We start from the raw sequence: 16,020 nt of genomic DNA, 5'->3' as shown, positions 1-16,020 counted from the left end.
CTCGTAGTTAGTAAATAGTGTACTACATAGAATATTTAAATTTGCTACGTCCCTTTTTCGGATGAATAGTACTATTTTTGGTGTAAAGGAACAGAATAAAAATAAATTAGAATTTTTATTCAAACCTTTACCAAGATTAAATGATCAGAGTAAGATCTCTTTTCTTTCTTTACATATATATATATACTGTATAATAATTTTTTTTTATTTGTAGATGGTGAATTTAATTGTCCTGTAATTGAAGTTGTTGATACTTTAATCAAAGAAATTACGATCAAATTTACCATTCCAGTGATATTTCAACTAAATGATGATAAATATAAACCGGATTTATTACGACAAACATTTTCAGGAGATTCTAAACTATGTACCATTGGAAGTGATAACTACACAGTGCATATTCCAATTTTTGAAAGCACATTCAACCAACAGAATTCTACCTACCTATCATGTTTTTGTTGAAAATAATTTTATCGTCTCTCAAGAGAAAGATGAACCATTAAAGAGAAAATTTGGAGTAAGTAATATACATATTTTTTTTTAATTTTAATGATCGAATAGAAAAATTTATATTCTGTTACTATATTTAGAATTGCCTGAAACTGAACGGCACAACATTCAGATTCACTTCGATTGAGTGATAACGGAAATTAAAACTTAGTGCATTTTTATTTTAAAAAAAGGTTAAGTAATAAGATACAAAATTACGAAAAAAACAATATTTATTTGTTAACTTTTTTTTTTTTGAATAATATGAAGTGCTTTCTTTTAATGTTATTAATTATTAGCATTAAGCGTTTAATGATTTAAGATAAAAAGTACTTTTTAATATACATTAATTATCACTGATATTTCTATAATTATCATTTAACTATAATGTTCATTACCTATATTTGAGACATAATGTAATAATCTAAATAAATCATTTATTATTTAATCGAGATTGTATGAAAATTTATATAGTGATATTTATTAAATAATATTAATCCAAATAAAATTAATAATTCAAGTCTTGATCAAAGTACATTATTTGATAATAATCTGATAAAAATACAGTATATAATATTAGTCACAATGATGTTACACTAATTAGACGACTTAGGCCCCAATACTATGATCCTTTTCGAATTGACACGCCACTTTAATTTATCTGTCACGGAGAAATAACGATTATGAACGGTCATTATTGAACCACGATTTTTCTACATCACACCCGATCAACATGTAACCTAGGCATTTTTAAATATTGTAACCCAAATCCAAATATATAATATATATAATAATTTACTAGAGATACAGTAAAAATTTATTCCGTTTTTTTTTATTCCATGTTATTTCCGTAAATGTATCATATTCATAGCCTCAAACATGAAAATTATCCAAGTTACTTATATTTTCTCATAAATGTATCATCATATTCATGAAGTTTTTCAGAAATTACGTTTTACAAGTTTGTTTAATTAGTATTTCTATTTAACTTATAATTATGATCTTTTCCTTTCTTTTATTCAGTTACTTTTATCTATAAGTGAAAAATAAATTATTAAATAATATTATTAATAAAATAAATCATGTAAGAAGTTAATGTAAATAAGTACCTAGGTTTAGTTCAGTAAAATCTATTGCTTCTATGAATAATTCTATTACTATTAAAAATTAAAGTAATTATATTTTATTCCTATTACTTTTTTAATAAGTAAATATTTGCGTTTATTAGTAATGAAAGGAACAATCGCTCAGTCTGTTATCCGAAATTGCGCGGATAAATTAAATGAATATTACAAATTTATGTTTTTTTAGATCATCGTTTATGAGCATAAGCAAGAATACGCGTAACATTCGTAACAATACAAAGAGTCAAAAACTTACCCTACTTTATTATAAATGTAAAGTCATCATTACTTTAATACAAATAGTTTTAAATTTATTTATATTTTAATCTCTTTTATACCGACTCTAATAAACCGTAATTTTGTAATTTTAAAAATTTTCTACCAATTTAGTATGAATTTCTTGGTAATTACCAACAACTGAAGTTAGGTATGTCTACGGCTTATTAATAATTGGTATTTCTTAGCAGTTGAAACAAATGTTCACATATTACAACAAAATTTAAGCAAATTATCGCTTTTAAAGTATAATGTTTATTTTTTCAATATCAGACTTACAGTATTAACCATATAGAGAAATAATCGTCACACTATTTTTATAAGAACATCTGGAACTTTCTTTAAAGTATTGTTTATTAGAATCTACTTTAAACGATTTGACTAATTCACCATTATTAGATCCTTCCAAATCGTAACATTCAAGTATATTTAATTTAAAATCTTTTATAAAAAAATAATTACTCATAACGTTTCTATAAAATGAATTATCTTTAATATTGGGATCATTCTGTTTTAAAATTGTTGGCGGAAAGTAAAGATAAATCAATTTAAAAGAATTCTTTTCATATAAATAGTTATGAAATGTTTATTAAGACAAAATGATGTACTAGTGTATTGATGATAATTTAAAGGAATTGTAGTTTTTGTGATACCAATATTATGAACTTTATTTAATATAGAAAATATCCAAGTTGCAGGATTCGATATTCCTTTTTCTAACGCGTCTAAAGCTTCAGTTTTATTAACTTCAGGAGATTTACCTTTCAATACGAAAGATCAAGCCTGTACCCCTATAAATGGGTGAGGTTTCCTAGGACGTTTAAAAATTATCTAAATTACCTGGGCGAGATAATGCCACAAAAATCTCCCCATTTAATTCGTTAGAAATTGATAAAGACCACGTTAACGTATTTGATAAAACATTATGATTAATGGTTCATAATGGGTCAAATTTTCCAAATCTTTGAATTTCCATTTCAATTCATCTGGAAAAAGTTAAAAATAATTTACTATTTATTAATATATCATTTGTATTAGTTTACTTATTTTAAATGAATTAAATAACTCACTTGGATTGAAAGTTTTCCGTCTGTGCTTAACGCAACATAACGTTTTGCATGTGCCGTAGTCATTAGTATTTTATTTATTACGTCTTCTAATAAACTCTTACAAAATAATTAAGAAAAAAAAGTGTCTTTGCTCTCTTTAATAAAAAAAACTATAAAGGATCATATATGTTGCGAGGAAATCATTTTTTTTTAGTGGTGGGGAGAATGCGAAATATCCGAAGCGAATGCATTTAATACTATTTTTTAAATTGTACACAGAGTAATATGTACTTATCTCTATTGAAACGGTTACGGTATACATCTAATATAATTATTCGCCATAAAAGTAGAAATATTTTGTTGGAAATGGTATATAAAAATCCTAAAATATGTATGTCAGAATTACTAATATTTTTTCTAATCGAAGATAGTCAAGATGATTTGTCTTATATAGAATCTGTCGATGAACGCGTGTGCATAAAAAAATCCGATCTACAGTACATAATGCCATTTATCGAAATTTTAAACCAACCAAAAAATAAATAAATGAGTGCCGAATAAATAAACACAAAAAAATAAAAGAAGATAACGAATCAAAATCGAAATAAATAAACTTTAATAATCCTCATATATATATATATAAATATAATCCCCATACAATAAAGTTGATAAAGGCTTAAATAAGAAAAAACGTTTATTACAGTACTCCCATAACAACAATCATAATTATAACGAATATTTCGAAGACATGCGACTAGATACTGTAATACAGAATCTTTCTTTGCAATATAAATAAATAATCGAATAAAGAATAGGATAACTAATATAAATAATGTCTCATTGTATTTGATATCGACTAAATTTAAACCTTGTGTCACTTATATAATTAGCTTAAAGATTTTTGTGTTATGCGATTTTCTTAAAGATAAAATGTTCTTAATAACTCAAAACTATTCTACCGAATGTTCTCGATTTTTCTTTTTTTTTGTGTGTTAGAATTTTTTGCAAAAACTACCGAATATTTTCTTTTATTATAAAATCCGTTTGCTATTGTTTTTAAAGATTATCTGTTCCTAATATTTCATCTTCAATAAATTCTGTTCGTAGCGATTTCAAGTTTGGACAAAATTTATTTATCGCCAAAGTTAATGAATTATCGTAAGAATTTCCGATGTGTAATTCTTTTATATTTTTTCCGTAATTTTCTAAAAATTTGATCAAAATTCTCGATTTCGGGTAATAATATTGAAATTTTAAAATTTCTAATCTTGAAAAAGTATCATAATGTAATTTGTCAAATTCTTCAAAAGAATTTTCACGAGTATTTAAAACGAGTACTTTTAAATTTTTAAACGTATTAATAAATGATAATGGTACATAATTTTCTCCTCCAAATATTTTTAATTCAATTAAAGTTTTTGAATGTTTCGTAAATGAAGGTATAATCTCTGTCCAATCTGTACTATCATATGATTGTATTAATGTTAAATATTTTAAACCATTTTGTGAAAAGATTAAATCTTTTAATCCATTTGAAACAAATCCCTTAAATTCTATATTTAATGATTGAATTTTACAACATATTTTTGATAATTGATTAAAAAATTCATTATGAAGATCTGAACTACAATTTAATACTGTAAGATCTTTTAAACAATCAACTGTTCCAGGAAAATGTGTAAAAGTAATATTAATGATATTCACTCTTGAAAATTTTAATTCTTTTAAAGAAGGAATTTGTTTCATAAACATTTTTAATATTTCTTGAAGTAATAAATATTTGGCATAATTTGAATTAATAATAGTTTGTTGATTTTCAAGATTATGTTGAATCATCAGATCAATTTCATGAATTGAAAGGTATTTGCAGAATGATACGTAATTAAATAACGGATATTTTGATATTTGAGTCGAAAGAGGAATCTTGTTCTTTTGTAAAAGTTCTTTTGATTCATTTGGTAGACAAGAAATTAGCGTTCTAAGAATTTGTGATGATGCTTCCGATTGAAACGATGCATAGTATTTGAAACTTAAAACATCTCTCCATAAAATTCTAACAGAAATTTCACACCAAAGACGATTAACTAATAAGCATGAATGTAAAGTAACTTTATCTTCCTCTAAGAATTCGAGAATTTCGTAAAGACAATCGACAAGAATTTGACAAGGCATTTATTTCGTGTATGTCTATATAATATCGTAAAAAAAAGATATTTTTTTTCTATTAATTTTTTATTTTTTTTATAAATAAATAATTTTCTTATTCTTTTTTTTTCTAAAAAAAAGAAAGAAAATTATTAATTTATAAATTTTTTATAAGTACTAAGATCTAAATTTGGTAAAAAAGCTAAGTAGAATACATGAAATTCTTGGTGAATATAGCGAAATTCTCATGATATGCAGTGCAACCCATGGTGTGCCACTTGGCCGTCCATGTCGGAACTAATTTATGTCATCCAAAACCAATCGAATACATCTTAACCCGGTATGGCCCGACCGGGTAAAATTGTACCCACTCGATCAAAATTACTCGTGACCTTTGTACGATTTTATTTGTTCCATGAATGTTTTCGATTTAGAAAAATGAGATATTTCCATTTTTCCTAGGAAATTTCTTAACTCAGGAATTCCACAACAATGAAAACAACTATACTACCTTTTAGATTTAAATTCTATGACTAAAGATCTCGTCACACCAATGCATTATATATAAATAATTATTATCCAGTTAATAAAGAATATATAGTAGAATTTCTTGCAATTATATCATTCTCGTTAAATTACTTAAATGTTATGAACATATTAACTGCAATTAATAAATTAATAATAACCGAATTAATAAAAGGTTGAAAAAAAAACAAAGAAAATTTAATAATCTTTATAAGAGAATAGAAATCTAGAATAATAATAAAAATGTTTGCACTCCTTTCCAAGAAACTATCTAAGTATAGTCATATTTATTGGTAAAACTATCGAAATTTAGAAAGTTCCTGAGGTTATTATACACAAAGCCTCAAACTTTAAATCCGAAAAGAGAAATTATTCATGATTATTGAATAATAATCAATTCATTTTCTTTGTCGTGCAATCACGTATGAAAATTAAGATTATTTTAGTAAAGATTTGTAGTAAAATGATGAGTAATAACAAATTAAAAAAAAAACGCCAACTTTTATTATAGTATGAGCAGTTGTCATTGAAAGTCCAATTTTATATATTATATATACAAAGAGTGTAGCGAACACGGCTTTAGAAGGACCCCGAAAAATACTAATATAGGTAAGATCCAATTAAAAAAAGAATTCTAATTATACGCATTTTTTTCAGGCCTGAATTACAAAAAAAGGATGGATCTACTGCTAATCATCAGCCTTCGGAATTTTATTTCCGAAATTGAAATTCGATAAACGGATAGAGGAACAGTCCGTTCCATTCAGTAATCCGATATACAAGAATAGTGAATCAATTCCGATATATCAAGATTCTACTTTGGTCGGGTATATCGAATTTCATTGTACATATAAATATGTAATTTGAACTTTTACGCGGGATTCTGTTTGACTGCGGGTTGCGGAGTTACTACGCCTGAATAGTGGAGCTTTAGTGTCACCCCCTTCGATTTATTCTGAAGAATTTGAATTGCTATTTGTCACCATCATAGGAACCATTCAAAATCCCGCCGATCAGAATCCTGTTATAACACAAACCCGACATTCCGGCACGAATCATAATTAATGTTTTTGTTTTTATTAATATGTAATAATTTGTAAAAATTAGTTTTTTATTGTAATGATTTATATTTATTATTAATATGTATCTTGCAAATATTAATGTTTTTATCGCCAAAATTAACAATTTTTATTCATATGTAATGATTTTTAGTTTAAATGTAAACGTGGTATTATTTATTAACAATGATTTTATAATACTTCACAAAAAATATGATTATTATAATATTTTGCAGAGTGTCGGGATAACAAGTGTCGGGATAATGAATATCTGGATAATGAGTGACTAAGTATCGGAAATAATTGAGTTTCAGGATTTTGAATTTTCGAGATTATTATTTGTCAGGGTTGTGAATGTCGGCGTGTACGAACGTTCAAACGACTAATCGGTGAGCTGCACTAGTAATGATCCGGACACGAGCGCTACTACCAGCGCGAAATTCTATTTGACACCCTATTGCAGTGATGTGCATTTTGTGCTTCCAATAGAATAAAATTCGCTTCCAATCCAAGGGTTTTATTAGTAAATTATGTTTCCAAATCTTCCAAAGGTGCTTCCAAGAGTGCTTCCAATCTTCCAATGGCACATCACTACCCTATTGTTATACAATTATTTATATTGAATTTACAGTGCAATATAGTATATCGGTTATATGGTAACATAAATTTTTTTACTAAGTATCGACAAAATTTCACATAACCTTTCTAGCTTATTTACTTTTGTTTACCGTTCCCTGATCCAATGTTTGAAGTTTTTGGCTATAAAGAATAATATCTAACGGGATAGAAAGTTAATAGTTTTATGTTTAGGAAGGAACAACCTTTTTTGCTATCACAACTTTAAAAGACTTTTTTCTATTGTTATTTTATCGAGGAGATCAGGTTGTTCTTATAGATAAAGTTTTAACATAAGCCATAGCATATAATGTAAAATATTATATCACTTTTCTTTTGTCACAACTCTCAAAGTTCATATAACAACATTATATATTATTATAATTACGTAATTGATTTCTACTGCTAATAAAAATAACGTAAATGAACTAAACTCATTGTGACATAAACAAGAAATTTTATATATCTAATTTATCCGTCCAAATAATAAATAATACAGGTCTCTCAAAAAATTATTTAATTATTTAATATATCATTTGATCTGTAACACATTTTCCACTGGTAAATTAATTTTAAAGTGTTGAATGTAAAATTAATTTTTAAAGTTAATGAATTTTTAATTTGGCCAATTTTTATTTTAAAAAGATTTTAATTAATTCTTTTATATTTACATTTCATCAGCATAAATAATAACACCATATCCTATTTCAGTTGTGAGTACCCCAGGAGAAAAATGGTAGTCATCAGCCAATTTTATAGTTTGTATCTGGTGAATCCAATCATGCTACCAGCGCAGTATTACCACGACTGCTGACACGAGATTTGTCGGAACTGATAGAACATTATATGAGCGCAAAAAATTTTTACGTAAGGGTCATTACTAACTTCAATAGTAATATCATAAAATTCATTATCATTTTGGTAAAAATTTATTATTTTCGTTTTAAACCCACACCATTATATGACTATTACTTGTAAAATTAAAATGTTAAAACGAACGAAATGATCCATATAACATAAGTAATACTTTTTATTCTTTAAAGAATGGATCATATATTGTAATGCATTTCCAATTCCACCTAATTAACTCCTAATTAAAAATATAAAGTTTTGATAAATAAAATTGAAGAAATTTTATTTAATATCGTGTTTATAATTAATTACCTTTCACATAAATCCATGGTTTATCAATCTAATTAAAAATATATATGTTGCACTACGATCCGATGTTAGAAACCTGTACAGGAGTCCATTATGATTTATTTTTTTTAAATATATTTATTTATCATTTATAAATTTAAATTTAATCGCAAATCGTCACATTTCAAAAAAATATTTACCTGAATAAAGAAGACTAAGATATAACTAACAATTTTAACTGAAGCTTTCTTCTTCTTCATCCTATATTTTATTTGCATCAGATATTGTTGTATATTCAATATAACTATTACTTCTACTATCCCTATTGTCGTTATTCTCATCGTCATAGTAATTTCTCCTGCAAAAGTTGCTTCAATTGTTTGATAAACATTTCCTTTTTTTCATTTTTACGAATTTTCATATAATAAAATATCAATAATAATTTTTAACTATTAACCAACTTCTTAGACAAACTATATCTAAACATGAAATAATTGCTGCCGATTTTTTCTATCCGGATCAGGACCGTAATAAAAAGGTTAACCTAAATCTTTACGCCATTTAAATCATATTATTCAAAAATACATATATATACACGGACCACAATGGACACTTATTGTGGTAAATACAAATTTGTTTAAACCATTAAACGCTTAATGCTACATTAAAAGAAAGCGCTTCATATTATTCAAAAAAAAAAGTTAACAAATAAATATTAATTCTGTATATAATTTACCTTTTTTTGAAATAAAAATGCATTAAGCGTTTTAATTTCCGTTACACTAACATTTTTAGATTATTTATTAGTTCAGTTCTTGATAGTAATATGTAGTACTCAAACGTTTAATCCCTATCCTATTTATATAATAATCTAAAAAGTGATACGATACTTGAAACGATTATCTATTATCGATGTTGACGGACGTTGAAGAGATAAGTCGCAGGAAATCTTTGAATACTAGTTAATAATGGTCTTATATCGAAATATCTGATATTATACAGCAAATGATTTTCTTAACCGCAGGTATAATCAAAATATGCTAGGTAAAAATAAGATCGATTGGATAAAATTTTAAGTAAGATAGGGTCGAAAAGGATTAATTAACAATTCATATATTTGAAACGTTAACAATAAATGTAGACTATATATGGCCTCGCTAACGTTAATAAGCTGCTTTTAATGCACAAAATTTAACAATTTTTTTGAAGGCTGCAATGTTAGAGAACTAAATTTTGACCACATCAGGAAATTTTTTCCTCTAAAAATCCACATGGAATACTGTGGAATGGAAATCCGAATAGTTCTAATGTTTTCCAAATACCCTGGGCGTAAATCCACAAAATTCGATGTGAATCCACGTAGGATATAATTCCACATATTTCCGAACTAATACATGTGGAATTACATGACCTAAAAAATTTCATGTGCAAATGATAATTGGCATTTAGCTCACTAGTAGTGATCCTCACCATACTAGCATTATTAGGGCGAAATTTCAGACAGAATTTTAATTCACTTCTCGGAACTCCCAATTTTTGGTAGTGGTGATCGTCACTTTTAGTTAGATTTTTTGGCTATACTTGACCATTTTAGCCATGGACAAACATCCAACGTTCCAACCTCGACCAAATGGCTAAAGGCCATGCGCCAATTAGTTATATAATTTTTACAATATCACTTTTCTTCCTTTTTAAAAAAAAACAGGAATTAGGATTTGTTAAAATTGCTGTGTCAAGTATCAACGGATATTAGGATTCATTGTACATCTAAATATTCTATGAATTTACATATTCGTGAATATTACTAGAATAATAACAAGTCACACAAGTCACAGTGTTAAGAAAATAATTTTCTCCTCTCCACTTTCTTTATCCCCGTTTTCATATTCTTTTTTCTCATTTTCATTTTCCTTCACAAGTTTGGAACATGAAAGCGAGAGATTGTGTGGTATATAGATGATGATGGATTTACATATTGTACTAATTGTAGTATATATACTCTATATTTATTCATCAATTTTAATTATTAATATTTAATACTATAAATATTTTATAAATTTTTTAAATACTAGTCTTTTTGGATAGTAATAATAAAGTAAGGAATAAATATATAAATACTTTAATTTTTAATAGTAATAGAATAATTAACTATTATTCATAATTATAACTAGTTAAATAGAAATACTAATTAAACTAGCTTTGTAAAACGTAATTTCTGAAAAACTCCGTGAATATGATACATTTATGAGAAAATAATTTAAGTAACTTGGATAATTTTCATGTTTGAGGCTATAAACTCCGTGAATTTGATACATTTACGGAAATAACATGGAATAAAAAAACACGGAATAAATTTTTTACTGTATCTCTAGTAAATTATAGATTACCATGTATAAGTAAATTTTGAGTTGTGTATTGTAACGAATGTAACGACTGCAACGTGTAGTATGTCTCCGTAATTTATTACGGATTGTTGTCTTAAAATAGATCGGCTGATCATGACATTAAAACAATAGGAATGTCTCATGTTAAAAATTTTAAATTTAACATAATGCTTATGTTGTGTTACCACGCTCTCTATCATTGTTTTATGCTAAATTAAGACGTAAACTTTTATGAATATCCTTCCATTCCCTTGCAATGGTTTCATATCTCTAGGAACAATACAGTAGATGAGGAATAATATGTCAAAATGTCAGCAAATTGGCTTGTTTATTGCGCCATTTTGCATCCAATAATCATAGAATGATGAAACATAGCTGTAATATACCAAAATGTCAAATTTCTGCGAGCAGTGATATCATAATTTTATCGCTAAATTATGATAAATTTTAATAAATTTAAAAAATTTAATATTTATTTCCAGAATATTATTTGTGCGAATAATTTACCATATCTTTAAGTTCATTGATCACAGTGCTTATATGATTTAATTACTTCCAAAGTTTATTTGTACAAGGTAATTGATGTTTTACTAATTCCTTTGATACCAAACGCATGTGCATCATACCAAATACTAGGTTCCGAATTACTTTCAAAGTGTATTGACATAAACAATTTAAATTACTAATTAATTATTAATAGACTAGTTCAAATTTCTATAACATACTTTTTACAGTTTTTATAGTTCAAAATTAGCGAATTATACTAATGAAAGTGAATAAAAAAAAACAAAGACCGCGTGTGTTTATTTATCACCACGTTTTTTACATATGTGAATAAAGCAATGCAGATCAGTTTTTGAAATACAAATTTGGTAGTATAATAATAGAAATGCTTGAAATTGTATTACAATAATAATTGAAACACGTTTGATAAAAAGAAAAGTTATTAATAGTTAATTTAATAGTTAATAAATAAATCAAATTATAATAGCGAGAAATATATATAAATGTTCTGTTCTGTAATTCCCAAAGTAAAAAATTTACCATTTTTCAAGTCTCTTAGTAAAAAAACTTACCATTTTTCAAGTCTCTTAGTAAAAAAATTTACCATTTTCAAATCTCTTAGTAAAAATGTTCAATTTAAAAGTGTTGATCACTTTTTTCTGTTTAATATCCATCGTCTCATCCATCTCACCACGAGGTACATTATCTCAAAATGCATCTCTCCAAGATATATCGCCCCAAGATATATCATTCATTTACGAAGAACCAATTGATGGTCTTAAACTTTATTCTATTTTCCCCACTAATGATTATTTGATGATTTGGATGGCCTTTGAAGATAAAAATCCAGAATGCATGTTACCTTATTTCCATTTACGATTGAAAAATAAAAGAACAGGACAAATCAATAATTATATAGACCTTAATTACACTCTTCCTGCGGAAGCAGTTTGCCCCATTAATATTGATTTGTTACCTTTAGCTGACAATTATATTTTGTTGTATTATACTAAAACAACAAATGGAATTAAGGAAAAACATGGATTGATAATTAATTATAGCGGTGAGATTATGAGGTAAGCTTAAATGATGGAACATCCTCATTTATGAAGGTAAATTATAATGACTCAATAATAATTCTTCTTTTTAGCGAAATATATTTAGGAAATGCTGACGGATATGTTGCATCATCAAATGAAGGGTTTATTAATATTGAAAAGCCAGACGAAAAAGGAATATCAGCATGGCATTGGTATAGCTTTCCGTAAGTATTTTTATTAATAAACAATTTTTTTTCTGAAAATATTTGTTGATTAACTTTTTCATCTTATTTTAGAAATATTGTAACAGGAGAAGTGGTGGAACATAGTAGTGGCGAATTTCATGCGCCAAATCTACTATCATATACCTTAGTAGATAGTTTAAATTTTAATTTATTGGATGGAGGTTTTGGTTTCCTGTATATCTTAAAATATGATGAAATGAAAGGATCACCAGTAACAAAAGATCCGAATCTTCAATACTGGAGAATTTACTTGTCATTTTTAAAAGGGAAAACAGATTTACCTACAAAACCCTCTTTACTTTACCAAACTACTCAGAAAGTAAATAATATAACACTTAAATCATGTACTTCAACTTATAATGCTGAAGGATATATATGTGTTATGACATTAAATAACACGATTATGAATAATAATAATTCAGAAACTGAGATAAATTATTATCAGTTGGGATTTTTATCAACTGGGGCCTTAGTACGATTGGAGATAATTCCTACTCTAACAAATATTACAGACATTGATTTGAGAACTTTATATTATGGAGGATTTATTGCGATTTACCAAAATGCAACTGCTATTGATTTTTATCTTTTGGATGATAATGGAAATTATATGCAATCACAGGGATCTTTCGGGCCAGGGTTCTTTTATTATAATACATTTCGGGTAAATAATACTATTTTTGGAGTAAAGGAACAGGCCAAAAACAAATTAGAATTTTTATTCAAGCCTATGCCAAAATTAAAAAATAATCGGAGTAAGCTTTTAATCTCTTTTTTTTCTTGTTTACATATATATATGCAGTATAATAATTTTTTTATCTGTAGGTTCTGAATTTAGTCCTGTAATTGAGTCAGCCAAGCCATCTATAAATGAAGTTATTGATCCTTTGATCAAAGAAATTATGATCAAATATACCATTCCAGTTAAGTTTTCTACTGCGAATGTTTCAATATTTCAAAAAAATGATGATAAATATAAACCGGACCTATTACGCCAAACATTATCGGGAGATTCTAAATTATGTATTATTGGAAGTGATAACCATACAGTGTATATTCCAATTTTTGAAAGCACATTCAACCAACCGAATTCTACCTACTATGTGCTTGTTGAAAATAATTTTGTCATCTCTCAAGAGAGAGATGAACCTTTAGTTGGAATTAGAAAGAATATTTGGACACTTTCAACAAGTAATATACATATATTTTTTTTTAATTTTTTAATGATTGAATAGAAAAATTTATATTCTGTTACTATATTTAGAACCACTTAAAATGGCACAACACTCAGATTCAGTTACAGGATTACTTCGATTAAATGAGGAAGGAAGTTCAAAATTTCTCCAAATGAATCATTCAATATTTTTCAAGAATATGATTCAAGAATTTGCTAAAGTAATTCCAGTAACTGAACAGAGATTATCGACAAGTGGTAAATGGCAATATGACCCTACTTTCCCAAAAAAAGTATTATTGTCATTTAACATAATTGAAGCTAAAGATGATATAATCGAATCAAGCTCCCATATAATATTCAATGACCTAAGTACCTTGATAAACAAAAAAGGGTTTACTGCACTTTCATTCAATGAATATACATCTTTAATTGATGAAAGTGCCCCTTTTATAATGACCCGTAAGTGTGTTCATTAAATATTTTTGACATTTGTTATTTGTAAATGATTAATATTTCATTAAATTTTAATTCTATTACTTTACAGGAGATTATATCAAGGAATTTTATCCATTAATCATCATATTTGTAGTAGGTTTGGCTGTAATAATAGTATTATATGTTTTGGCGCGTAAAAAAAATCCCAATGCAAGAAACTCTGTGATACTTGAGACCTGTTATATAATGCAAGATATTGCTGTGGATCTGTCATTCATATTATTAAAGGTTAAAAATACACCACATCTATTTATTCCAACGTAAGAAATCTCATTTAATATTATTTTATTTATATTATTTTAAAGATTAATTTAATTAATTACTAATTTTCTTATTTGTTATTATTTAGTATTATATTCTTTATTTTACCTATTGTAATCAATTTTTTATTAGCCATAAATATTTTTGTATCTGAAATGGCAATGAATCCATCGTTCAATAAATGGGTTAAGGAGTCTCCGACATTATCATCAATGTGCACATTATTTTCAGCTATTGATATACAAATATTAAACACTTTATCGTCGGATTTATTTGGTCTTAAAATATTTTCAGCTCCTTTAACTCAAAGATCAAAAAAAATAATGCTTTGGGGTGTTTTCATAAGCATTTTTGTTGAAGATATACCTCAAATCATTATCCAAGGTCTATATTACAATAGTGTCATAACATATGATCTTATTCCATCTCTTGTGCTTGCATCTGGTGGATTAGTTATAGCAAATAAATTAGTTCTAAGATCATATCACACGTTATTAAGATGGAATCATCGACGCGATAAAATTAGAGAATATAATAGAAATCGACGTTTATCTGCTGCTTCTATAAGATCCATAAGGTCGAATGTTGAGAATTAAAGCAGAGAAAAGATCTTGCTGAATATTTTTATTTATAAAAAATTTTATTAGACGAGAAAATATATAGTAGTACTATTAATTTAATAAAATACTTTAGATTGCGCCATCTGCGTCATAAAAATTGGTTTTTTTTTCGTTTCTCAAAAAAATTTTTTTTTTTTTTTGAGCATCTCAATTCAACAATTAATGTTTTTCTTTTTGGACAATAAGAGTCATATTGTGTACTAACAATTACAAATTCCAATTTGAAATTGAAATTTTGACTTGGGAGTTTTAACTCACGTAATCGCGTGTGGGTTACAATATTTTAAAAATGCCTAGGTTACGTGTTCGGATGTGATGTAGAAAATCGTGGTTCAATAATGACCGTTCATAATCGTTATTTTCCGTGACGGATAAATTAAAGTGGAGTGTCAATTCGAAAAGGATCATGATCATAAGTATAATATGTATCCTTCTTGGGAGACAACGCTTGCATTGACCTGTCAGACAACTGAAAAATCAAATAGCAGCCTAAAGTCGTCTAGTTAGTGTGACATCATTGTGACTAATTTTATATATTGCATTTTATCAGATTATTATCGAATAATGTTATTATTTTCAAGCCTTTTTTATCGAGACTTGAATTATTAATTTATTTAGATTAATTTATCTTACAATATAAATTTTCATACAATCTTGATTTTAATAGCCTTTCAAGCTTTCACGATCAATTTCATAAGCATATTAATTAAAAAATCATGCAAAATTTAATTTTTATTGTTTAGCATAAAGATTCTTTAATATTAACTTCCAGAACCATAATTATTAGTTACGTTTATTAACTTTCTGAAGACTAAATTTTATCACAAGCGGAAGATTGGAAGAATATTGGAAGATTGAATGTCAAATATTCAA

General features: G+C 26.5%; 3 protein-coding genes across 3 annotated transcripts; 2 read left to right on the top strand and 1 right to left on the bottom strand.

Annotated features, from left to right (window-relative positions):
• Nucleotides 1–61: 61 nt before the first annotated feature.
• Nucleotides 62–641, top strand: OCT59_005039 (uncharacterized protein; the record flags this gene model as incomplete). The annotated part of the gene is made up of 4 exons (XM_066138118.1): nt 62–149; nt 215–379; nt 486–517; nt 591–641. 4 exons carry the CDS (start codon nt 62–64, stop codon nt 639–641), a joined length of 336 nt encoding a protein of 111 aa, XP_065997299.1.
• A 3,353-nt stretch (nt 642–3,994) lies between these two features.
• On the bottom strand, nt 3,995–5,110 carry OCT59_005038 (uncharacterized protein; the record flags this gene model as incomplete). The annotated part of the gene is made up of 1 exon (XM_066138117.1): nt 3,995–5,110. The coding sequence occupies one exon, from the start codon at nt 5,108–5,110 to the stop codon at nt 3,995–3,997; it is 1,116 nt and encodes a 371-aa protein (XP_065997298.1).
• A 6,826-nt stretch (nt 5,111–11,936) lies between these two features.
• Nucleotides 11,937–15,123, top strand: OCT59_005037 (uncharacterized protein; the record flags this gene model as incomplete). Its single annotated transcript, XM_066138116.1, has 7 exons — nt 11,937–12,385; nt 12,460–12,573; nt 12,646–13,349; nt 13,420–13,785; nt 13,859–14,230; nt 14,316–14,526; nt 14,616–15,123. The coding sequence occupies 7 exons, from the start codon at nt 11,937–11,939 to the stop codon at nt 15,121–15,123; spliced, it is 2,724 nt and encodes a 907-aa protein (XP_065997297.1).
• Nucleotides 15,124–16,020: the final 897 nt, after the last annotated feature.

This window comes from Rhizophagus irregularis, chromosome 13 (assembly GCF_026210795.1).
Source record: "Rhizophagus irregularis chromosome 13, complete sequence".
In the NCBI taxonomy this organism is placed as follows: Eukaryota; Fungi; Glomeromycota; class Glomeromycetes; order Glomerales; family Glomeraceae; genus Rhizophagus; species Rhizophagus irregularis.
Note: the sequence above shows the minus strand (reverse complement) of the source record. Positions and strands in the feature narration are given on the sequence as shown.